At 43.1% G+C, this 27,225-nt stretch overlaps 1 protein-coding gene across 1 annotated transcript; it reads right to left on the reverse strand.

Annotated features, from left to right (window-relative positions):
- Positions 1–27,225, reverse strand: ATP6V0C (ATPase H+ transporting V0 subunit c). The gene is made up of 3 exons (XM_077449216.1): positions 26,916–27,225; positions 1,924–2,107; positions 1–990 (listed from the first exon to the last, which is right to left on the reverse strand). Exons 1-3 carry the CDS (start codon positions 26,998–27,000, stop codon positions 786–788), a joined length of 474 nt encoding a protein of 157 aa, XP_077305342.1. The 5' UTR covers positions 27,001–27,225; the 3' UTR covers positions 1–785.

A 27,225-nucleotide genomic window follows, 5' to 3' on the forward strand; every position in this document is an offset into this window, starting at 1 on the left:
TTCTGTGTATTGGAGATGTTTTATTTGGAAATGTTCAATTCCCAGTAGTGGGTTCATCTTCACTTTATGTTAAGGTTTTGCTTTTAAAATATTCTGGTCACCAGTTGAACACGGACGGTAATCAATCTTTGTATTAAAGCAAAAAAAAAAAAAAAATAGAACAAAAATATATATATATTGAGACCTCACTCCAATGTCAGAACAGTACAGCAATCTCGAACCAAAGTACATCCAGGGAATTCTCAGCACTTACAAAGGAAACCCCACACAAATATACAGCTATAGATTAAATATATATATATGCAGCAAAGGGAGGAGGGGGGTGGGATAACTTACAGGAGGAAAAGAAACAGCTGGCTCTGGTTTTTTAAAGTATGAACAATGAAGATTTTTTTATATTTATAAATAAAAAACATTGAATGGCAAGAGGGAAATTACAATGCTAGATCATTTTTTTTTACATGGAACTTTTGTTAGGAAACATCCAGAGATGTGGGAAGAAAAATAAACACTGCACGCAGAAAAGGGAGTCTTGTGATTTGTGGAAGTGATGCCCGCTTCCTTCCCACAACACTGGCATCAGGACTCCTTGCTGCCCTGAAGTCCACCCAATGAATATAGCTAGAGGGTTACACACAACAGTCACTAACTTACAATTGCGCCGTTACGGGGAGGGGGGGGGGGGAATCTACTGAATCAGGGTGGGTGAAGGATGACTGTACACATGAGATAAAACCATTTCTTGTAAGTGACGATTTCTGGAACGCTGGGAAGAACTTTCTTCTTTATTTTGTGGAGAGGATAAGGGCCACAATCAAACCGTACAGACCCAAGACTTCAGCAAAAATGAGGATCAGGATCATGCCTACGAATAGTCGGGGCTGTTGTGCTGTTCCCCGCACACCTGCATCTCCCACAATGCCAATGGCAAACCCAGCAGCAAGGCCACTCAATCCTACACTGAGGCCGGCACCTAGCTGTAAGAAGCTCCTAGGGGGAAAAAAAAAAAAAAAAAAAGAAGTGGTTAGTGTCAAAAAAAAAAAAAAAAAATTTCAGGCACATAAACATTGGAGCCTGTGTCATAGAACCACTTGTTAGCATTACAGAAAATTATACTGTATACATTACTTCTACACATTTTACCCATATACTGCAGCTTGAGCAAAGCAGCGCACAAGATCAGTAGGCAGTTGACAAGTTTTAAAAATAACTTGCTGCATTTAGGTCCTAAAAAGCCAAAATAGTCTCTCCTCCTCAACCCCCCCCCCGATTGGCCCACCAAACTTGTAGGCAGCTCCCCTGTTGGACAGCTCTGAACACCTCCATGTTGAATCCTCCAGCTGGCGCCCTCCCGAATTACCATAAGGCTGCACTCCACCCTGTAGCATCGTGCTGGACATTGGAAAGCCTTCACCTACTGAAGCAATATGTAAGCGCACCTTATACTGGATTGCTTATGCTTTTATAAAAAAATAAAATAAAAAATAAATAAAAAAAATGCTGCACTAGGACTGGCCTGGCGCTTTTTTCTCCGTTTCCCTACAATTTCAATGGGCTGCCATACGCATGAGAATGGCATGGAAGTCCATGAACCTTTTTGACCCCATTTAGTACTGTGGGGTCAGTGCATGGAATTAACAACCCAAAATATGGCAACAAACCTAGGTTCCAACTTCTCTACTCAAAGCCATGGCTGGAAAGTTGCCCTTAATTTTGCTCACTGGAAGTGCTATGGAGAATAGGTTAGTGCTAGACATAGATGCTATTGTCCTCAGTCATTGAATCATTTAGCATGCTCAAGCACCATTCACAGGTTTGAGAATCACAACCCATGTCCTAGAAAACAGAATATATACTTATCTACTAAAGGGAATAAAATTAATTGGAGCACCTTGTATAAAATGGAGAACTCTAAAGACTCACTTGTATAGTGTGATGTCTACTGTGAGAGAGTTTGCAATAAGCACGGCCACTACCAGTCCATAGATAGCTATGATACCAGCCATGACCACAGGAATGATAGACTTCATGATCAGCTCAGGCCTCATGACAGACATGGCAGCAATGCCTGTGCCACTCTTCGCCGTTCCATAGGCTGCCCCCAACGCTGTGTAGAGATCAAAAGGAAAAACGTCAGTATTTGCACAGAAAGGCAGGGGGGACACCCACTACAATCCACACTTCAGTTAATTACATGGGAAAGGACAAGATACAGAACAAGCTACAGTGTCATTCACAGCCACATTTTTACTTTCATCAGAATTTGAAATACAACTGACCAAAGTTTACAGACAGCCCTTGTAACAATGACCGCTCCTGTTGGAAATGTAAGTTTGTAGAAAGAATATTTGATTATGCTTTACCCAAATGGTGGTCACATTAGAATGCAACAATTAAGACACTTATATACTGTCCCAATTGATTCTGGAATCCTTTTGTTAGGCTGGATTCACACCTAGGCATTTAGTGCTTTTTGCACTATAGTCCATGTACCATGGTTTATGGAACACGTTCTGTAGTACAAATCTGCAAAATGCACTAAAAATGCCTAGGTGTGAATCGAGCCTAAGGGTTTCAAAGACCTTACCCATAGGAAGGTCAGCTTCTAACAGCCATGTAAAAAATTGCGGGGTAGATTAAACTGGCTGCAAACAGTTTATTCTGATAGCCAGCACCCCTGGCTGTCAGAATATTCAAAAAGCTGAATCGGATTTAAGCTGTGTTTGTTGGCTGACAATTTTCCATCTGGTTCCTTTGATTTTTGAATCCAAGAATGCCAGGTGGGAGGACTGGTGACAGCAGCCACCCAAAGTGAATTTCAGCTGTTTGATTAACAGTCAGAATTTACAGGGTACAAATACATCCAGCTTTAGATAGGTTTCCGCAAAAGTTATAGCGTCTACAAAGTGATAGATTTGGCATTTCTGCAATTTTTAATCAGGACAGAGACATTGCAGCAGAAAGCAGACACTTGACACTATTTTTGGGCCACTTGCATTTACAGTGATCAGAGCTAAAAATAGCCACCGATTACTGTGTAAATGTCACTGGCAGGGGTTAAACACTAGGGGCGATCAAGTGGTTAAAGGTGTTCCCTCATTGTGTGCCAACTGTAGGGGGGTAGGTTACCTAGGACATGACAGATCACTGCTCCTGATGACAGGGCGCAGTAGATCAGTCACTAGGCAGATCACAGGGAATAGTCTTGTTTACATTGCGATGGCAGGCAACCAGCCGACAGTCCACAGGACCTGCAACTGCTAGCCCAGGATTACAAAGGGACGTATGGATACACCCTCTTGCGCACCTTTGCCACTCTGCCGACTTGCATCGGCATGCAGTAGTTGGGAAGCAGTAACATTTGATAAATTTTAATAAAATGCTTTGAGTAAAAATATAGTTTTCCCCCCATTTAATACATAATTTTAGTTTATGCAACATGAAATGGAGCTTAGTTATGTAGCATTAGGCTGTAAACTTTAATATTTACTATTTTGGTGAACTCAGTCAACGAATCCAAGCTCTGCAAGCTGAAATATGCACCGCATGGATGCAGTCACACCATTTCACAGTACCCACGAAATAAAACAAAGTTCAGGAATATTAATTTATTCCATTGTTTTTGGATATGTACACTACAAGACTATGATTGAATTGGTACCGATATTGCTGCTTTACTAACCTGATCACTTGTTCTAAATAGAATCTTTAATATTAGCAAACAAAATGTAGGAACAATAAGTTTCCTCTTCCCTGACAGCACAGGGATTTGTGTGTTAACACAAATCTACACGATTGTGCATCGGGTCCCCCGCCGTGAAGAGAGCCTTTTGGTGGCCAAAATAGGGTAGGAGGTACCAGACAAGATTTTGCCCAGGGCAGTCAAGCTGCCACAGTAAATCTGCTAAACCAGTTAAAGACCACCTGTCATTTCAGATACATCCCGGCAGCGTCTGTTAACGGGCATCCACTTACCTGCTGCCACCATGTCCCTCTCCTTGTGTGCACACCAGCCGTCCCATTAAGCGAAAAGGTCGGTGATACAACAGGCAGTCAGACCACAGTTGCTCTATTCAAATCATAATTTTTAGAGTGGATTTAAAATAAATCCACATCTCAGCACACCGGCTGACAATCATAAAACCACACAAAGCCCAGAGGGCTTCACACTGGAGCGGTGTGCTGGCAGGACAAAAAAAATAAAAAAGTCCTACTAGCAGCATCGGTGTATACACTGCTCCTGCCCATTGAAATCAATAGGGCAGCACGGCTATACCGTTTGCAAACAAACGATATTCTATTTGTTGGTGTGAAGGTTGTCTGGAAAACATCTCTTGAACATTATCACGCATGAGTGGAACTAGTAGACAATCCCACTTGTATGCGAGATGTGCACACTACGGATTAAAAAAAAAAAAGTTTCGATTGGTTAATGTTGGAGACTATGTTGACTAACGAATACCGTTTTGTTGCTCGTTCAATTTTCTAACTGTATTCCTGCTATTAGATAGCCAAGATCAATGGTGTCACTGGGAACTTCTCAAAGAGGCAGAAATTGTTCAAGGAACTCTTGGCAACCTCTGGGAGGAACCCTCGAGTTCCATGAGCCCTGGTAGAGAAACCCCAACATAAGTTGGGTGGAAAAATTCACTGCCATTCTGCCACAAAAAAAATAAAATAAAAAAAAATAAAAAAAATAAAAAAAATACTTCCACACACATTAGGGCCCATTCTCATCAACCTGGCCCACAGTAGTGCATTAACCACTTGAACGAAGAGCTGCGCGATTTTGGCAAAAATGAGAATCAATGTTTTTGCTTAGAATAAAAAGATCATGATTCTTGCTACGTAAAATCTCACATTCCACAAAAAATAAGCAGCTAACTTTACTGGTTAGTTTTTTTTAGTTAAAAAAAAAAAAAATTATTGCATTTGAAAGATCGCTGTGCAAATAGTGTGACAAAATATTGCAGCCATTTTATTCTCTAGGGTGTCTATATGGTTTTAAGTAATTTTCTAGCAAATAAGTGATTTTAACTTTAAACCAAATGTCAGAAAAAGGTTTAGGGTTTAAGTGGCTAAACTTCTCACAAACACAAAGTCTATTACATTGACAAATTGTTACAATGTTTATACTCAAGTTCAACTGATAAAGAATGTTTTGATTGTTGGCAGACTGCCCAGTTTCTCTTCCTTTCTTTTGAGGGCTGTGGCTTCAGAAGAGCAGAGAATTCTTTGCATAGAAAGAATTGTGAAACACTTTCTTCTTGACAATTGTGCAACTCTAAGTAAATGCTTTAAGCAGTAGGAGAGGGAGGGAGTTTAGCAGAGACCCTATAGAATAAAATGATTGCAATATTTTGTGTTTACCATTTCCACAGCAGTCTTTCAAACACAACTTTGGGAAAAATACACTTTAATGAATAATAAAAAAAAAAAGTTAAGTTAGCTTATTTTTTTTATATAATGTGAAAATGCAACACTGAGAATCATTAATAAAAAAAATTGTGATTCCCATTTTATCCAGAATCGTGCAGCTCTAGGATGTTGAAACAATGCAGTAAGTTATGTCGGCTTCCTGATCAATGCTGGTCTACAACCGGGTACAGCATTTATGCCAAACTTTAAAATAGTCCTAAATGCCATGTTGTAAAGTCAATTTTTGAAGCAGTGATCACCAACTGCAAACTGTCAATACCAGTGATTAAGCGCAACTTGCAGCTAGCAGTAATCGCTAAAGTCACTGGCATTTTTCTGGCAAGTTTGCTGCTGCTAAAAGTTTGGGATCTGCTACAAAAATAACTTTGCAAGAAAAGCCCCACACACTGAATTGCTTATTTGCCTGGCCCATGAAAAGTGAAGTAGAAGTTCACTAAAATGCTAACTCTAAGGCTCCATTCACACCAAAGCGATTTGAAACGCAGGTGGAATAACTTAATGGCACCCCAACTGTTGCAATTTTGCCGCAATAAATCACCCGGCATTTACAGCAAATCGCAATGTGCGACACTTGCTTCTTTGAGTGACAGGAGCTTCTTTTGGATGCCAGTGCCCTGTGGTGCGGCAGTTGCAGCACAAGTTCTCACGTGGCAATCGCGTTGATTGGGGTGCCAGCGTAGTAACGGAATCACAAACTTGTTCATTTTGCCGCAGTTTGGAATTATGGGCAGAATCGCGACGATTCAAATCATCTTGGTGTGAACTGAGAAAAAAAAACAAGGAACAGCGCTCAGGTGGGTGAAGCCAAATGAAAGAGGAAGTGAATTGAAGGACTCATCAAGGGTGCTAGCCAAGGTTCGCCCGCCATACAAACTGCAAAAAAGGAAGAAACTGCTGCACTCCAAGATGACGAGTTCTTTATTAATCCTTCGAAGTGGTAAAAACGAGCATATGTTTAATCACTGCCAATGATTAAGCCTATGATACTGTCTGAAACAGGTCTGCCTTGATGCCTTGTTTTTCCTGGGAGACAGCACTGTCACTCCACATCAGCAAAGGCCTCGAGAACCTTCATGGCAGGATTAGCAGGTATTTTAATAAAAGCTGTTGCTTTTTAAAATTTACAACAAGGTGGTTGGCAAAACCTCTTGGCAGCACTGCACATCAGTTACAGAAGTACTCAAAGTGGCTCAAAGTCAGCTGATAGCAGGTTAGTGCCTGCCATCAGCTGACAGCCACACCAGGCTCAGGAAAGATCCTGACAATGTTGAGATGCACTCACCAGATTGAGTCCCCACAAGCCAGATTTGTTACAGTAAGTGACAGGAGACCTCTCAGACCATTACAGGCGTTCTGTCAAATTAGCCGTGTCAGACACTCCAACCACATCACTTCCAGTTTCCTTTAAACCATCAGTAACTGGAGATTGACAAACTGCTGCTGTTTGGACAACACTGGCAACCGAATACAGTCCAGTACAGGAAGATTTAGCCCTTTTTGACAGCACATTGGCTAACAAAGACAAAGTTGTCATTGCCTCAAAGGCAGCCATTTTCTTGGCTAGTATAGGAGGAACAATCTCTGCTCGTAATATTTGGCACCAGACTCTTCGTTTGCCAGTGTTGTGTCCAAAAAGCAATTTGTCAAAGTTGCCAATTACCGATTTAAAGAAACTGGAAGTTTAGTTGGCGTTTGTAGAGTTGGCTATTTTGACAGAACACAGGTATACCCCACTTTACATACACGAGTGAATATGGACACATTGGTGTCTATGGAAAAACTTGGTCAGCTTGGCACAGCACTGCTTCCAGGTTTTTAACATTGGAGTCAACAGGAAATCTTGGTCAACCTGGCATGGCACTGCCATGACACATCCGATTTTGGGGTCAGCCAGCTTGCTTAGGTAGTCAGTTATGCCTGTAAATGACTATTGCAATGCGGTACATGCGAAAAGTAAAAAAGGTATTGCTTTATTTTAACCACTTGCGGACCACCGTGCGCCGATCTACATCCTCTCTTTGAGGGTGGATATAGTTATGGCAGCAGCTAGCTGCCACAACTCCCAGTATCACCATGGTTGGGCGGTCCAGTACAAGATAAAAGTGGTCTCTGCAGTGGATTCGCTGCAGAATCACTTATTGGTGGCGGGAGAGCCCCCCCCCCCCCCCCACAATCCAGAGCCCTGCCGCCATTGACAGCAGCAGAGGCAATCAGATCCTTCTGTGCATGGAGAAGAGTGAGGGGGAAGATGGCCCCCACCCATCTCCATGACACTGCAGGGCAGAAGCAACGTCAAAATGCCACTTCTGCCCATAGCTCTTAAAGGGCCATTTTATCCCCCTCCATTATTTAAATGACAATTTTTCTTGCCTTTTAGTGTAAACAAGATCTGAGATCTTTGACCCCAGGTCTCATTCAAGAGGTCCTGTCATGCTTTTTTGCCCCATTACAAGGGATGTTTACATTCCTTGTAATAAAACAGACTTTTTTTAACTGGTTCCTGACCAGCGCACGCCGATGTACGTCAGCAGAATGGCACGGGCAGGCATATTGGCGTACAGGTACGTCCAATCTTCAATGCCGCCCTGCCATCGCGAGCACGCTGGCGGCGCGCTCGCGTGCCGGTCGGGACCCCCGTGAGTCCGGTCGCGGGTCCCACGGACTCGATCGCCGCGGGCATACCCGCGATCGTCTCACGGGACAGCTGAATGGAGGAAATGCCGTGTAAACAGCATTTCTCCATTCTGCCTAGCAACTGGTGACGCTGATCTCTGCTCCATGTGATTGGAGCAGAGATCAGTGTTCACTAAATGAAAGCCCAACCCCCCCACATTTAGTAACACACCCCTAGGAACACTTAACCCCTACACTGCCACCCACTGGTTAACCCCTTTACTGCCAGTGTCATTTACACAGGAATCACTGAATATAGCAGTGATTACTGTATAAATGACAATGGTCCCAAAAATGTGTCAAAAATGTCCGAAGTGTCCGCCACAATAAAAATCACAGATCGCCGCCATTACTAGTTAAAAAAAAAAAAAAAAAAAGCCATAAAACTATGTTTATTTTGTAAACGCTATAACTTTTGCGCAAACCAATCAATAATTGCTTATTGCAATTTTTTTCCCAATATATTGAAGAATACGTATCGTTCTAAACTGAGGGAAAAAAATAATAAAATGTTTTTTTATACATTTGGGGGATATTATAACAAAAAGTAAAAAATAATGCGTTTTTTCAAAGTTGTCGCTCTAGTTTTGTTTATAGCGCAAAAAATAAAAACGCAGGGGTGATCAAATGCCACCAAAAGAAAGCTCTATTTGTGGGGGAAAAAAAAAGACGTAAATTTTGTTTGTGAGCCACGTCACATGACCGCGCAATTGTCAGTTAAAGCGACGCAGTGCTGAATCGCAAAAAGTGGTCTGGTCTTTGACCAGCAAAAGGGTCCGGTCTCTAAGTGGTTAAACCAGTGTAGAAATAAAAATGAATTTTTTTAAACCCGTCCCACAGAGGTCACGTGCAGAAGCGAACACATGAAACCGAACATGTTGCCGCAATTCGTAGTGCAAGAGCAATAATTCTAGCCCTAGCCCCCAAACTCAAAACATGCAACCTGTAGAATTTTTTTTAAATGTCATCTATGAAGATTTTAGGGTAAAAGTTGGTTGCCATTCCACGAGTGGGCATCAATTTACTCTGTGTAACATCTTTCACAATATATATAAAAAAAAAAAATTGCGCCAACTTTACGGTCTTTAGTGTGCTTGTAAGATTGCTGCACAAATATGGTGTGACAGAAAGTATTGCAATGACCGCCATTTTATTCTCTAGGGTGTTAGAGGGAAAAAAAATAAAAATGCATAATGGTTGGGGGTTCCAAGTATTTTTTTGTTAGAAAAACTGTTACCTTTTAAAAACCACATCAATATGGGCAGTGTAAAAAATCAATATTTATAAAGGTTAGACATGGGATTACTACATAAGCAGGCTTTACAGTACTGTAGAGTGGGTTTACTTTTATACTCACAGAAAGATGCACCCCAAAGTAGTTTGTTTAATTTCTAAAGTTGAAAGAATTACATCTTGCATGCCTTTCTGGCTGATCTAGTCAAGTTAAAAACTCAAAAACCTGAAAGCAAGCTTAGAAAAGTCCTACCAGATATTAAAAAAAAAAAAAAAAATTATACACTAGAACTCATAAGCACTAAATTGTGGAAACTTCCTGTCTTATGTATTTGGGTGGTGCTGGAATAAAAAGCAAGTTACCTTTTCAGGAGCAGCCGTCACTGTTGCACATATGAATGAGCCCTAACGGTACAAAGTTTAATAAAGATACTAGACAAAGGCTTTGGAGACAGTTCACTTCTACCAGAACATCCAGATAATTGGGGTTCCAGTAGTTCAAGTGATTCCATCGCAGATCACGTGTCACATTCCAGGGTAAGAACAATCACATGATTGCTTTCATCGCTTATATGGCAAATTCCTAGGTTTGTGAGAATCCACAGACATCTAGTAGGAAAACCATAAAATGGTTAGGCCACACAAAAAGCAACAGTCTATATTGCTCCAACTACAGTAGACAGTCCTAGAAACACCTTACCAGTTAAACCGCTCCCATATATGCATTGCAACTGAGTATTTAGCTTTCCTGGACTTTGGTTTTAAACTTTATGCTAACACAGCCAATTCACAACTGTTATCAATCCCCATATTTTCAGAAAAGTCACACCAGAGGTGTACCTAGGGTCTCCAGTGCCCTTGGCGAGAATCCCCCCTACAGCTATGGCTGAATTCGCATCGCACAGCCACCACATGTCATTTGCACTGCAGTGTGGTGCAAATCACATGCAATGTCAGACAGACATCGCATATATGTGAACCAGCCCTAAAAAGTACATGCATCATTACATGTGTAATTTTACATTTGATGTTTCTACCAGTCTCACTGTCACAAAGGTGTAAATTCAAATACAACTGTCAGTTCAGTTGTGACCTACGCAACTTTGCGGCAGTGTATAGTGTAGTGGTCCCTTGCTACAATAGTACTGACCTATCCGATTCCCACACTGACCATATATGTATGTCGTCATGTCTCTGCAGTCACATGACTGGATCACACACGGGAAATCTCCTCCTCATCCCCCATAACCTCCTCACCTTCAGCAGGTCCAGCGTGCGTGTGCACAGCAGACTGCCCCGTAGGCGGCTAGGCCTCCAAAGTACTACCACCGAGACACCCTCCGCTTGCCATCTCCCCCGGCTCTTCTCTCCCCGGATACGGGCAGTCCAAGGGCAGAGCCGGCCTGTGCCCGGGAGAACAAGAGCAGGGCCAATCGGGTTGCAGCGCAAGGCCCCGCCAGCACTGCCAAACCACGAGACATGGCTGCCTTAAAGCGGTGACTGGGAGGTGTGGTGGACAGGGGAAGAGGGAGTACACGTGCTGTGGTGCGGATCTGTGTAGGGCTGGAAGTGGGTACAACACTGCTCATTTGCTTGCCCCTTGACCTGTGCCCCTAGTGGGCGCCAGTCTCGCTAACCCCTTGGTACGTCCCTGCAACACACATTTTAATGCAAGCATTACCACCCAGTTTTGGATATAAAAGGCTGCACAAGTAAAAGCCATGCCAAACCTTAAAGTTGCAGACAATTCTCCATAGGCGATATTTACAGTGACTGTAAACACATATACCCAGCGAAGCGACTGGCCTCAGATGATGCACAGCTAAATTAAGCTCCATTTTTTAGTGAAATTTCAGATGCGATTGAGTCTCAACATAAAAATCACATTGATGTTAAATGGGCAACATTGAAAATAATGCAGCCAAGCACAACTATTGTAAAAATTCCCTGTACTTGATGCAATTCCAGTGGGATTTTGGCCACATAGAACATGCAAAACACTTTCAAGTTACACTACATAACTGCACTGAATAAAAAAAATTCAGATGGCAGAAGTGTGAACCTAGCCCAAGTCGTACCCATTTTTCTGCAGCTGTCTGGTGTACACACTGTACAACCGATGAAAGAATTTCCCAGTAGAAATCAGGGGTGGGAATCCGATGTCACATACTGCAGAGATAGCCCAGAGTGACCTGAGAGCCTAAAGGAATTTATATCTGTGCTGATGAGCACGTCAGAACTATGCAACATATACCCACAATGCTGCAAACAGATTTGGAGTACACCACTGAACTCCTAGTATCAATACTGGAGAGCAAACAGACCTACTCCCAAAATCAGGAATGGAAATCTCAACTTCCGAAAAATATATGCAAGTTAAAGAATTGCTCTTGTGACCATGTTTCATTTAGGGTCCAGCATAATTGCATTCCCCACTTGCCTGAACAACAAAGGCATCTGAATTTAGCATGGCTGTGTGGCCCTGCCTGTACAGCTTACGTTATCCATTTACAGGTATCTGAAAGGAAGGCTACAAGCCCCATCTGCCTAAACACAGCAACTCATGGAGTCATCACTGTACTTGTAGTGCATGGTTTACTTCCTTTAGCCCAATTACTGAAGGGCAATACGTTCACATGGACCTGGAGCTAGGATGCAAACCGTGCAGGAGTCTGAGCATTGCACCCATGATGCATAGATCACACCTGCAATGCAAATAATTTATTAAATGCACATTGTAGGTACATTTTTGCAGATTGACTAGGCCTTTAAACATGACATCAGTTTGAAAATTGAAAAATACAGAATGTATACACAAAAACACCCCACACACTATACCAACTATCTTAAAAAAAAAAAAAAAAAAAAAAAAACTTGCATGGCATTAAGATTTGACAATGCATGGAAAGCCGTGTAGAAATTGATGGTTTATTCACTGGGTCATGGAGACCTGATCACCACAAGGATAAAGCCTCAGACAATGCAAAACACACAGGCAGAAAAACCCAGACGCAATAATATTCTTCCATTCACACTATACAGAGCAGAGAGACCAGTCTCATTGTGACTAGTGTAGTTTGACAGCTGGTTCCAAATTTAAACAGTAACTGAGTTTGATTGGATGACAATTCTCTGCTTAGCCATTTCAATTGTCAAAGGATGTCAGGTGAGATGGTGGTGCAAAGCCATTGGCTAATCAAATGTCAACTGGCTCACCAGAAACTGGCCACAATTTGCAGCATATGGCCAGATTGTATGGACTGTGTGTAGCATCAAAGCTCATTGAGAACTACAGGTGCTGCAGGTATCATGGTTAGGTGTGTGGACCACAGGCCTCCCTGGTCATTAGTACAGGACACAGTGATGAAGCAGCCAGCAGGAACCAGTGTGACCAGTGGTGGACCTGGTTGGTCACACTAGGCCGAGATGCCCATTAGGAAACTGACTCACTGCAAGTCTAAAGTCATTTTTACTTCAGGGTGCCTTTTGGATTTTAGCAATAGTTGCTGCAAAAAGTTCTACTCCCAAAACAGTTACTCAGAGTGCAGGCCACTTGCCAAAACAAGGACTGTACAACCTAAACAAAAACAGCATCACATCCCATGTTGCAAAGCAAACAAGCAGCATGAAAACCCCATCTTAACTCCTTCAGATAACTGCTAGTGCCAATTCTTACTGAAGTTCCCTGACAGACCAGTAATGCAAGCATCCGCTGGGTGGAAATACTTTATTCCCTAGAAGGTTATGGGGCGTGGGACCCAAATACAGACAAGACTCCCCCCCCCCCCATTAGAGACTTGTACCCCTTTAACACTGGGGCCACCCAAGTGTTAGCAGTAAAGCTCTGCTCGTTTTACTGTGGTTTAAGCGGCACTTTTAACCCCCGTTAGCAGCCAAAGGGGTTAAAAGCACCCGTGTTGCAGCTCTTCAATGGGGAGGGTGTTCAGGGAGAGTTGTATACAGCAGCCCCAAAGAGATACTGCTTGCAGGACTCCACCCTTGATCACCCCTGCAGTTTAACTTTTGCGCTATAAACAAAAAAAAAAAAAAAAAAAAAACGCATTCACTTTTTGATATAATAAATATCCCCCAAATATATATAACAAATTTTCCTCCGTTAAGGGAGATACCTATTCTGCTAAAAATTTCTCAAAAATAATCGCAATAAGCGATTGATTTGCACAAAATTTATAGCATTTACAAAATAGGGAATAGTTATGGCATTTTTATAAATTTGTTTTTACTAGTAATGGCGGCGATGAGTGATTTTTGTGACTGCAACATTCTGGCAGACACATTGGACATTTCACACATTTTTGTGACCATTGTCATTTATACAGCAATCAGTGCTATACAAATGCACCGATTGCTGTGTAAATGACACTGGCAGTGAAGGGGTTAATCAGGGGGTGGCAGTGTAGGGGTTAAGTGTGTCCTAGGGGCATGGATGTGTTAGTGAACACTGATCTGTGTTCCAATCACAGGGAGCAGAGATCAGTGTCACTTGTTGCTAGGCAGAATGGGGAGATGCTGTTTACTTCCGCATCTCCCCATGAGACAATCACAGGTATCCCCGCACTACCGGACTCACGACTGGTATGCATGCGATGGCACAGTGGCAATTTCAAATGGACATACCTGTACGCCAATTTGCCTGCCCATGCCATTCTGCCAATGTACATGGTTGTGCACCGGTTGGGAAGTGGTTAAGCCGAGATACACTGCATCTGACCACCACAAACTAAAAAGCCATTTAATTAAATATTCAAAGAAACGCCTCCTCCAAGGGGAAATCCTAACTTGCAAAATCACTTTTAAAGACACCCAATAGCATTCGTGGCCATGGTTCAATTGAGTAAGGAAAGTACTCATGTAGCATTTACTTACTGGAATTCATCTTCCCTTAGTGCAGGCATAAGGGTGCGCTAAGCTGAGAAACACCACCCCCCTCTTGAACAAACCAGGAAAAAGCCCACACCCCTGCAAACAATCTTAAACTGGCCATACATCAATTGAATAAAAGCTGGACCAGCAGGAACACTCCCCTTCCTCAACATTTAACCACAAAATGAGGGCCGCAAAGTGGTTAAGTTATCCTGACTGGACATCATATGAGGTCCAGCAGGATAAGCAGCGATCAGTTGCGTGGTATGTCAGCCTGACACCGCATCTCCACTCCTTGTAAAGAGCCTCTGACGTAGGCTCTTCACACTTACATGTGATTGGACACAGCTGATCACATGGTAAACAGGAAGAGCTGTTTGCCTTTTCCTCCACTGACATGAGTAGAAGAGAACCAATTGGCTGCTCTCCTGATGTGGGGCCTATGCTGATCAGAGACCAGGGATGTCAGTGCAGAGAAGAGAAAAAAAATAAAAAATAAAGCGTATTTACAAAGTTTTGTAAAAGAAAAGAAAAACCTTCTCAATTTTCAGTCTATTTGGAGAGCAAAAATATAAAAACCCCAGTGGTGATCAAATATCTAAAGGAAGCCATCTGAAGTGTTATTCAAAATGCAACAGCACTGGAAGCTGAAAATTGGACTGGGCAGGAAGGGGGTGAAAATGCCAAGTATTGAAGTGGTTAAACATATTATATGCAAATTTTCAGACTACAAGGCATTCTGTAAAGAGATAAAAAAGGCTGCACCAGCCTTGTGCATTATCCTTTGGATATGTATTAAAAATGATAAAGAAAACTACTCAAACTGTAGAATTCTTGCAATATAAATCAAATAGTACTCAAACTGAGATGAATACACTCCAAAAGGTCAGAGGAAATCACAGGGACCACTGCCAGCTGACGCGTTTCTAAGGTAAAACCCCTCTTCCTCAGAGCTCAGTCTAGTAATCTGTAATTGGACAATGGGAGAAGAGCGGACAGGACCACCCTTTTCCCCAATCACAAAACACCTTGTATGCTGCTAACATAATACAGGATCATTACCAATGCGTGGAGGGGAGGAAAGCACGCAGAACACTCCTATACACAAGTCAAATAAAGAGCCCAGAAGATCAAAGCAGATAGTAAATCTATCATATCAAAATTTTCTACTTTGGTTGTAGGCCTCATGCACGCTGGGTGTTTGCCTGGCTCTCCTGAATGTCTCTCCCGGCAGCATTAAAAAAACAGGCCTGGAGCCACATTTTTTGTACGTTTTTGTAACTACATTTAGGCACATCAAGCACTTGGGCATAAAATGCATTTCAGTGGCCAAACTGTATTATGGCCACTGAAATGAACACTAAAGCACTAAATATGCCCAGCGTTTGGCCTTTGTGCCAAAATGCTGCTGCTCCTGAACGTGCTGGTCTTTTTTACTGGTCTCTAAAGGTGCATGTGTGGCCGTAAGGCAATTGTAAAAGTTTTTTTTATTATATTATACTTACATGCTCTGTGCATGGGTTTTGCACAGAGCAGCCCCATCCTCCTTTTCTAGGGTCCCTCAGCAGTACTCCTGGGCTCCTTAGAGTATGCTCCCTCCATGTGGGCACACTCCAAGTCCTGCTGTATATATTGACAGGACTCAGCCCTGCCCGCCCCCCCCCCAAAGGATTTGATTGTCAGCAGCAAGAGCACCTGCTATCAATCTAACCAACAAAGACCCGAGACATCTGCTGGAGCTCCTCTGCTCATCGCCGGAACGATCAGGTAAGAAGAGGGGCAGCTGCAGCACGTTTTTCACATCAATGCATAGAAAGTGGTTGCCCTTCCTGCCTTTTCTCCACATGCAAACAGCCAATTCAAGTCAGATATTAACCAGGGCGGCACAGTGGTGTAGTGGGTAGCACTCTCGTCTAGCAGTAAAAAGGGTCGCTGGTTTGGGTCCCAACCACGACACTACCTGCCTGGAGTTTGCATGTTCTCACTGCCTGTGTGGGTTTCCTCCAACACTCCAAAGACATGCAGGTAGGTTAATTGGCTTCTGTCCACAACTGGCCTTCATATATGAATGAGGACCTTGGAGTGTGGGCTCCTTGGGGGTAGGGACTGATGCAAGTGTGCAATGTACGAGGACAGGGACAATTGTAGACACAGGTTGAACTGGATGGACTGGTGTCTTTATTCAACCTTACTATGTAACCGCTTGAGGACCAAGCGATACCTCACATGTGCGGTTTGAACACCGTTTTCATATGCAGGTGCTACGCATTCGCTTCTGGAAACTGCATCTGATCTATCTTTTCTAGCTATAGCTAGCACATCCAACTAAAATGTTAAGGTTATGCATTTACATCATGGCTGTGACCAAGTGAGTTACTTTGCTTAAAGTGCAAGAAGCACACTATTTTTTATGCAGAATTGCAGCAAACAAAAAAAAAAATTCTGAAAAGTGTGATGTGCATTTGTATTTTGCCCCCTTTACTCTGATACACCCTAGTGGAACCAATTGCCTTCAGAAGTCACCCAATTAGTAAATATAGTCCACCTGTGTGTAATTTAATCTCAGTATAGACAGCTGTTCCGTCAAGCCCTCAGGTTTGTTAGAGAACCTTCGTGAACAAACAGCATCATGAAGGCGAAGGAACACACCAGACAGGTCAGGGATAACATTTGAGACGTTGTGTTAGAATATAAAATATCCCAAGCTTTGAATATCTCACGGAGCACAGTTCAATCCATCATCTGAAAATAGTGTATGGCACAACTGCAAACCTACCAAGACATGGCTGTCCATCTAAACTGACAGGCCAGGCAAGGAGATCATTCAGAGAAGCAGCCAAGACGCCCATGGTAACTCTGGAGGAGCTGCAGAGATCCACAGCTCAGGTGGGAGAAACTGTCCAAACGCTCCACAAATATGGCCTTTATGCAAAAGTGGCAAGAAAGCCACTGTTGAAAGCCATAAAAAAGTCCAGTTTGCAGTTGGAAGCCATGTTGAGGACACGGCAAACATGTGGAAAAAGGTGCTCTGATCAGATTAGCCCAAAACTGAACTTTGTCCTAAAAGCAGAACGCTATGTGTGGCAGAAAACAAACACCGCACATGCTGAACACATCCCCACTGTGAAACATTGTGGTGGTAGCATCATGTTGTGGGGATGCTTTTCTTCAGCAGGGACAGGGAAGCTGGTCAGAGTTGATGGGAAGATGGATGGCAATCTTAGAAAAAAAAAAAACAAAAAAAAAAACTGGAGTCTGCAAAAGACTTGAAACTGGAGAGGAGGTTCACCTTCCATGTGAAAGACTAAACATACAGCCAGAGATACAATGGATTGGTTTAAATGAAAGCATAGTCATGCGTTAGAATGGCCCACTCAAAGTCCAGATCTAAATCCAATTGAGAATCTGTGGCAAGACATGAAAATTGCTGTTCAGACAGACACTCTCCAACCAATCTGACAGAGCTTGAGATTTTGCAAAGAATGGGCAAACATTTCACTCTAGAATGTACAAAGCTGTTAGAGATCCCCAAAAAGACTTGCAGCTGTAATTGCAGCAAAAGGTGATTCTGCAAAGTATTGACTCAGGGGGGCTGAATACAAATGCACACTGCACTTCAGATTTGTAAAAAAAAAAAAAGAAAATCATTTTCCTTTTTCACAATTGTGTCACTGTTGGTCTACAACATAAAATAAATGTATGGTTGTAACATTACAAAATGTGGAAAATTACAAGAGGTATGAATGATTTTTGAAGGCACTTTATAGGTACACAGCATCTTGCTATGGGGCAAGCATAGATGCTCACCATCAAGCCTCGCTCTGTGTCCAAGACACTCAAAACAAGGCTCACCCCTGCCCCCCACTGGCTGCGATTGAGAGCTCAGTCTGAGCCAATGAGGCAGAGCAGCTGCTCTTGTGCACATTGCTGAATCGAAATCTGGCTGAGGTATTGGGGGATGGCTGCTGCTGCTATGAACCTGCCCAACGAGAGCGACAGCGGGTGGAGCTGCTGCACATTGCTGGATCAGACTCAGGTTAGAGCTGCACGATTCTGGGCAAAATGAGAATCACAATTTTTTTGCTTAGAATAAAAAGATCACAATTCTCACAGCGTAAAATCTTTCACATTATATGGGAAAAAAATTGGGCTAACATTACTGGGTTTTGCTTTTTTTTTAAAATTCGTTAAAGTGTCATTTTTTCCCAAAAAAATGCATTTGAACAACTGCTGTGCAAATACGGTGACAGAATTGCAAACACCATTACTTGGAACCCCCCCAAAAAACAAATATATAATATATATATTTTGGGGGGTTCCAAGTAACTGTCAAAATTACTTTAACTTGAAAACAACAAATGGCAGAAGTGGTTAAACTTCCCTCATTTTCACACCAAAGTGTATTCCTTTGATCTAAAGGACATATTACATTCCTTTTAATAGGAATAAATGTGACTTAAGTGTAAAAATCTAAAATAAATGAGAATTTTTAAACGTGCCCCATCACACTTTTTTGCAAACGCATCAGTGAGCAGCGCCCACGTATGAAAGTGTTAAAACCACACGTGATGCATTGTCGCAATCGTTAGAGAGCAATAATTCTAGCCCTAGACCACCTCCAACTCAAAACGTGCAACCTGTAGAATTTTTTAAGTGTCGCATATGGAGGTTAAAGAGGAAGTAAACCCTGATGAGTTTACTTCCTCTTTCATTCCTGCAAAGGCAAAGCATAATGGACTACTATGCATCGCATAGTAGCCCATTATGTGTCACTTACCTGACACAGGAGCCAGCGAAGTCACCGCTGTCCCCTGTAGTCCGCCGCATCCATCTTGTTGGTGGGGTCTCGCAGCTCCGCCGCTGTCATTCGGCGAAGCCACGATGACGTCACTCCCGGGAGTCAACGCGCGCGGCAGCTCCATTCTTGGAAATGCCGCGCTCAGTGCGCCTGCGCCATAGACAGCAGTGCCCGTTTTCGGGCAAATATCTCCTAAACCATATAGGTTTAAGAGATATTGCTTGTACCTACAGGTAAGCCTTAATCTAGGCTTACCTGTAGGTCAAAATGGTTTGTAAGGGTTTACAACCACTTTAAGGGTAAAAGTTTGTCACCATTCCACGGGCGGGCACAACTTTGAAGCGTGACATGTTGGATATCAATTTACTCGGCTTAACATCTTTCACAACAAAAAACATTGGGCCAACTTTGCTGTTTACATATTTATTAATTCAAAAGTAATTTTTTTCCAAAAAAGTGCGCTTGTAAGACCACTGTGCAAGTACGGTGTGACAAAAAGTATTACAATGACCGCCATTTTATTCTCTAGAGTTAGAAAACAATGTTTGGGGGTTCCAAATTTTCTAGAATTTTTTTTTAACTTGTAAACAAGTTTGAAAAAGGCCTGGTCTTAAAGCGGTTGAGCCTAGTACACATGGGCCAAATATTGTGCAACAATCGGTTCAATAAAAACCAGCTGACATTCAGCCTGTGTGAAGCAGCCGGCTTTTTTCGCATGAGCATGCTGGAAAACCAGCTGCCAACCGGCTCCCAAAGCCAACGGCTGAGAGCTGGCCAGCAAGGGAGGTCGTGGTACCAACAGGAGACATGTTCGTACAGCGCCTCCGACTGGAGTGGTCAGTTTCTGACCAACACTGAACGAGAGCAGAAAATTTTGGTTGTGGGTGCATTTGTCAGAAAATCACCCCACAAGCAAAACAATCTGCTCTTCGCAGACACATGAGGCTGCCATTCATAGTTCATTGCACCCCCACACATCTGAATACATTTTCAGGTGCAGGAAATCATGATACAATACCACAAAATTTCCCTGCAGCTCTGTCTTTAAAAAAAAAGGTGAAGGGTATGGGCTGCTGTGCTCAAACAATCTGCAGAAAACGCACAGGTGTGAATATAGTGTAACCAGCTGGCGCAACAGATGAAACTAGAAGCCTGAAAAAAAAAAAAAATAACTAAGAATTGGTAAGCTGCAATGTTTGCATTTTGGTTTAGTACGACTTTAGGGCCGGTTCACACTGCGGCGCGAGGCGAGGCGACGCGGCTCGCCTCGCCTCGCTCCCGCAAGTCGCCCCCATTCTGTACAATGGAACCGTTCTGAGAGGAGCGACTCGAGTCACTCCGACTCAGAAAAAAGGTTCCTGTACTACTTTGGGGCGACTTCGGGGGCGACTTGCATTGACTTCTATACAGAAGTCCTCTGCAAGTCGCCGCTGAGGTCCGTGCAGGTCGCGGCGAGGCAAGTCGGAGACGCCTCGCATCGCTGTGTGCACCGGCCGCGCATCGCTGTGTGCACCGGCCCTTAAGGTAAAACATTTAGGTAGCAGTATGCCTCCTCACCCCCACTTAACAGTGCTCTCGATCCAGCACTTCTGACATCTGTAGCACCACTCCTTGCTCACAGGCTATGCTAAGGCAACAGGAGTCAGTGTCATCAAAGCCAGGGCCAAGGAGCAGGGCTTGAGCCTGCAGGTGTGCCATGATAGGTAGCAGCTTCCCATGGTGGCACACTAAGGAAACCAGAGCACCAGCTGTGGACCTAAGGATCAGGGCCACTAAACAGAGCAGACTAGTACATCATGAGAAAAAAAAAAAAAAAAAAAAAAAAAAAGCTTTACAATCACTTTAATATCTGTCTGGAGCTCAGCTTTACCAAATGCTGCTACTGCAGAAAGTAGGTGACCAATCAAGGTCACCAGTTCTTTGGTTTAAGGTTGAATTATACTAGGAAGAACTAGTTTGCCTGAGCAACTTTTTACTACTAGCAAGATTAGCTGGTTTGTTTTAGGTTTAAACACTAACCCACATGTCCAGCATCCACAAAGCAGAGGACAAAATGTGCAGACTAGTGTTTAAACAAAAAACAAACCAATCATACTAGCAATAAATATGTTTAATAACCAGAAGACAAATGCATTTAAACAGCCAAAGTTTACTTTACACTTACATCCAGGCTTCCTAAAATAAAAAAAATAAAAAAAAAAGGTAGTTTGGCACCAAGTGTTTTAGCTCTAATAATCCGTCCCACATCACTGTTGGTTTTTGGGCAATTTGTGTGGCTCAGTGTACTTGCACTGAGTGTTAAAGTGTTTGTAAAGCAATTTTTTTTTTTTTTTAACAAACATGTTATACTTGCCTCCACTGTGCAGCTCGTTTTGCCCTGAACCTGGTCTTCTGGGGTCCCTTGGCAGCTGTCTCAGCTTGCCCCCACCCCTGGGCGGCATTGTTGGATGTTTTTTCACCTTAATGCATAGAATGCATTAAGGTGAGAAAAAAAATGTTTTTACCTTTACAACACTTTTAAGACTATTTCACAAGTTGTCTTTTTGCCACACGTTTGTTGTGGGTTTATGTTGAAGGCAAAATGCCTAGACTGGTAGATTGTTATAATTTAAGGAATTGTCGGTTTAGCTTTAAAGAGGAAGCAAACCCTGATGGTTTTACTTTTGTTCACTGCAAAGTAAAAGCATAATGGGCCAGTATGCACTTACCTGCAAAACAAAGCCTGCACTGTCCCCACTGGAGGCCACATTCTTCTTCACCCCTACCCCTCTTCCTTCCATTCTATGCATTCTAATAAAAATCTGTGTGTAGCAGCCTTCCAGCACCCCCTAATACCTACTGGAGCCCCCTCTGTCCAGCAATGGCCAAGAGTCCCTTGGCCATCCCTGACATCCCCTCCTGATTGGCTGAGACAGCAGTGGTGCCATTGGCTCCCGCAGCTGTCAAAGTTGGTTAGCCAATTGGAAGAAAGGTGACAGGGCCAAATGGCAGCTCCATGTCTAAATTGACACGGAGCTGCAGCTTGGCTCTGGGGGGGCTGAACATCCAGGAGATTGGGCCACAGCCGTCTCCGGAAAGTGGGGAGAGGGGAGCAAGTGGAAGTCTGCTTTAATTTGATGTGTTACCAAATATTTTACTGCCTTGCAGTAAGCAGTTAACACTTAAAGCACAAGATCAGCAGATAGTATAGTGAAAAAATAATAATTTACTCAAACCCAAATGCTGCATTTCTAAAACTGCCCTACCTACCATTAACATTAACAGAAGGCAACCTACATGGCTTTCAAAAAGGTTAGAGCAGAAGAATGCAGCAATATCCAACACATTTGATCCATCAGATTTAGGCCTTATCTATCAAAGCTTCAGTATCAAAACTGTACAGCTACAGACACCAAGTTGGCCTGTCCTGGAAACCATTTGAAAATAAAGAGATTGTAAAATGACCAACAGATATTATACACCCAGATATGAAGCATGGCATGTTCAGAAACTTGATCAACCCACAGAGGACCACAGGCTCAAGTCTGGTTAGCATAGATAAATGGCAAATCTGAAGATAAGATCCTTTTAGGAGCTCGATTGCTGAATTTCAGGATAACAAATTCAGACTCAACACGAATCCAATAGTGTGGATGCAAAAGTGTGCTTACTAATGAGGCCTTTCTCCCACACCAATTTGCAGTGTGTTAACATGAAGCATATATGGGGGAAGGAGGGATGTGATCACACCATCTGTCAGTACACAGGATTTTGCACACCTTCACTGATCAGCAGGAAGAAAAGGAAACTGCAGAAAAGATTAAGCCAGGCAAGGACCGTTCCAAAAATAGACTTATCAAATCTACAAGACGGATGGTGCCATCCTTCTATAAAAGGGAAATAAATCTAGCAAATTTACAAAGGAAACTAGATCCTCTTGAAGGTCAGATGCAAACTAATTTAGTTAATGATCTTATAGCATGATCAAATTATTGATTTGTCATTACATTTAGATCTACAAGTTAAGCATATTTGAGATTTTTTTGTATTAGGGCTCGGAAAAGACTAGTCAATTTGATAGCAGCTACAGTAAACAGATGTGCTGCTGTACAAATGACCTTGGTGTGGCACTAAAGACAAATAAGATCAGGACAAGTGAAATTTAAGAACCAGATTTAGAATACTGAAACTGTTGCCCTGAATCCTCTAAATAGAGTTAAACCTAGGCCTTCAAGAGCATGCACAGCTGTAAGAGAATACTGCAGTTGATGCATATTGTGTTATTACGGATCTGAATGCAACTGTAATATGCTACAGGCCAATGTACAAATCTTTGTAATCTGGAGAGAGAGATATCTGCATCCACAGTCATGGCTATGGACTGTATGCAACACACATGCAAGCGTTTGTACTAATGCCTACATGCGTACAGTGAGCATAACACCCCCCACCAGCCATGAATACCAGTGACTCTAGTAGGCAGGAGACACCAGCATCCTCATCTGCACATAAAGGTTCACAAACATGCTCCCAAAACAAGATTCTACATAGATCTTGCTGCCAATACCCTATGAAAAGTCAGATATGATGTGCATGAGCCCTTCACCACATCAGTCACCTACTGTGCTCATACTGACACAGAATCTCTGGCAGCCATTAAGGAATACAATAAGGACCAACTTGACTTGGAACAATTACAGCAGCCACACTTGTTTTAAAGCAGGATGAATATTACTTTATTAAATATTTAAGAAGCAGCAACTCAATAGCTAAAATGCTGATAATTTAACCCAGAAATCTGAAGTCTGAAAACATTTAGGTCTGATTCAAATCAAAATGTGGTGCAGGAAAGGTGCGCTTTTGCATGGTTTTCCCACACCACAGGTGAATGTGCCACCCTTGCGAGAGTGCCGTGCCAATGAATGGCACCGCAAATTCATCTTTCAAACGCAGCACATTTTCAAGCACCAAACCGCATAGTATTTCAGTACCATGCAGTTTGGTGCAGTGCATTTTGAAAAGTATTGCAGTGTGAGTTACAGCCGATTCAAAAGAATGGGCTGCAAAACCAGAATGCACAGGAAACATGTTCTGATGTGAATGGGCACTCAGCATCAAGCCACAAAGTACAGAAAGAATTAGGGCCTAGTCACATTTTTAACATGACTCCAATGTACAAAAGAGACTACAATGAGTTCCACAGATGTAAACATATCCGATTATGGCCAGTTGTCATATATTAAAAAAAAAAAGTGATTGATAAAATCTGCATTGGCAGCATGATTGCAGCACCTTAAAACTACCACAACGCAGCAAAATAGTCCAAGCCCACATTCACATGGGGATGATTTGGCATGCGATTTGACATGCCAAATCAGCAGCTATTGCTGGCAATGGCACCGTCCGAATCGTTGCAGCGCCACAACGATTCGGGGGGGGGGGGGGGGGTTGGTTTTTTGCAAACCTAAAGACAGGGTAACAGATTACAGTTACAATTGTATTGAACCTACTTTTTAAAAACTTGCTGACCAGCAGGGTTCTCATGACAGAGACCCTATTAGTTACACACATACACAGCTCAGGGTGTCTACAGTACCCGCTGTCAGCCATGGTGATGTGACTGATGTGTGCAGCGGTGGCAACATTGCAGCCTGGCCATTCAGGTGGCAGAAAAGCCGGGACATGGAAGGAAGACCAAGGTGGAGATGCCTGGAACTAGCAGGATCTATGACAGCACTGAATGGGCTCATGACAGGCAAGTATTGTGTGCCAGTCTGTGGTGCATACTAGCCATTATGGCATAGCCCACCTAGGGGCACAAACCACAGTGATGACAAAATTTGAAGCAGGATGGATATCCTCTTGAATGAATCTTGGTGTGGTGTCATTTGAAAAATGACATGCATCCCTGGGCTTGCATGGGTTTCCTACAGACAAGGATATGCTGGAAGGTCAATTAGCTTCCATCTATAATTGAGCCCAGTATGTAACAGGGACCTTAGATTGTCAGCTCACTGAGGGAAAGGACTGAGGTGAATGAACAGTATATGCCACCCTGTGAATTGTTGGGGCTCGATAAATACCCGCTATCAGCAAGCTTCTACTTCACCATTTCAGGAATGGTTTTCCAATGGAAATTCAGCTCCTTGTACAAGAAAACCCTGAAAGCTTTCATAAACTGTTCGACAGGCATGTGATTATCATGCCATTACAAAACAAGGCCATTTCTTCATCTGCAGTGACAACAGCAAGGACAGCACAATGGATTTTTACAGCTGGGTGGAAAAAGCCATTTATTTCCTTGTCCCCAGTACACCGACAACCAGTAAGAAAGTCACAAGACTGAACTCAGGCTGAGCGGACAGCTCACTAGTCCTGAACCACCCCTCCCCCACCCCCCCTCAATCTTGTTCCCTCTGCAGTCATGTGACAAGCTGCTGGAATCACCCCGGTGACGTCACACACACTGGGCTCCCCTTCTGGAAAGAGACACACACCCCAATCATAACAGGCCTAACATTGATTTGTTCATAAAAAATAAAAAATAAAGGACAAAAATCCTGAATAGTTTCAGGCTGTGGAAGCGGATACAACTGAAGTGTGACACAGAAGGAGGAGACTAGTACAGGCAGCCAGTGAACCGAAGAGAGGAAAGATGGCAGGATGGAGCCGGGTCACATGACAAGAAGGAAGAAGAGCAGCAGGCTGTACTGGGAATGAGATCTACAGAAGAAGATCATGTCTAGATACACATTCACACTGCAACCCCTCCGTGTACTAAGAAACCCAGTCCCTGCATGGTGTACTGGGAGCAATGACATGGATGAAAACACTCGTCCTTTGTCAGGTTGATGGCCTGAAGAAGATACTGCAGGCTGCCCATTACTGACAACACCTCGCCCCTCCATCACACAGCCGAGCACACAGGATACAACACCGTGCCGCCAGGAGAAGCAGACACTGCATTGTGCCATCCACACATCAATACCACAACATACAGAGGGATCTACACCGGAACATAGATTATCTTATAGATACAATACAACTCCCACAAAATGCACACACAGTGATGACAGCACAAATCAGCCATAAAGCAAGCTGATAATATCACCTACAACACCCCCCCTCAAAAAAAAAAAAAAAAAAAAAAATATATATATATATATATATATATATATATATATATATTAAAAGGTTTACACTCCCTCCTATAAAAAGTACCCCATTTATAATAGAGGAACCCTCTTCTATAAATAGAAGCTTCCTATAATAACCTCCCCCCAATATAATGAAGTCCGCCCTATCTCGTACAATAAACCTCCTTCCTGATAATCCCCCCCCCCAAATTATGTTGGAGGGCCCCTATATTGAACCCCCCCTCCTATAATAATCCACCCTGCTACCATGATGAAGACCCCCCCCCCACCAATAATGGAGGATCCCCATAATGAAGTCCCTCTTCCTCCCCAATTCCCCCCCTTTAATAAATCCATAGATCTAGTTACAATTATAAACTCCCCTTTCTGCCCCCCCCAAAAAAAAAATGATTTTATTTAATATATATATATATATATATATATATATATATATATATATATATATATATATATATATATATATATATATTCTAATTAATTAGATGCCCCCCATAATTCAGAATGAAGCTCCTGCCAGCAATAAATCCCCCCCCCCATGAGGGAGGCTCCCTATAATAAAGCACCCCCCGTATTCAAGGCCCTCTGCCTGTACTAAATGCCCCTATAATACCCCCACTAACATAATGAAGACCCTCTCCACCTATAATAAAGCCCCCCGCCTGTTCTATACTGGAGGTAGGTGTCCTCCTATAATAACCCCCCAGTGGGAGGAGGTCGGGGCCGTAGAGCACGTCTCTCTCTCTCTCTCTCACCGCTGAACACCATGGCTGACGAGGCGCCCATGACGGCGAAGAAGGCGGAGTACTCCGGAGCAGTGCCTGTGTTGCCGGTGGACATGGTGCCGCCTGGTCCGGGTTGTGTCCGCTGACTGAAGGTGGACGAATAAACCTCCGGCGTGTGGTGGGGGGAAGCGAAGACAGAGAGGCCGGGGGAGGGAGCTGTGTCGGCGGATTCTATGGGAGGAAGTAGGAGGAGGAGGAAGGGAGCGGGCTGCTGCTGCTGCTGACACTCGGTGCGCCTCTCACACTGGAAAAGGTGAAGCGCCGCTCTCTGCTCTAAATA

This window comes from Lithobates pipiens, unplaced genomic scaffold, assembly GCF_037356315.1.
Source record: "Lithobates pipiens isolate NorthernLeopardFrog02 unplaced genomic scaffold, aLitPip1_a1.2 Scaffold_22, whole genome shotgun sequence".
NCBI lineage: Eukaryota > Metazoa > Chordata > Amphibia > Anura > Ranidae > Lithobates > Lithobates pipiens.

Excerpts from the sequence above, each read along its gene's own strand:
- ATP6V0C (XM_077449216.1), bottom strand. The coding sequence starts at position 27,000 with ATGTCCACCGGCAACACAGGCACTGCTCCGGAGTACTCCGCCTTCTTC. Across the intron at positions 2,108-26,915 it reads GTCAGCCATGGTGTTCAGCG|CGTTGGGGGCAGCCTATGGA; the intron begins GTGAGAGAGAGA and ends ATCTCTACACAG. Across the intron at positions 991-1,923 it reads GTAGACATCACACTATACAA|GAGCTTCTTACAGCTAGGTG; the intron begins GTGAGTCTTTAG and ends TTTTCCCCCTAG.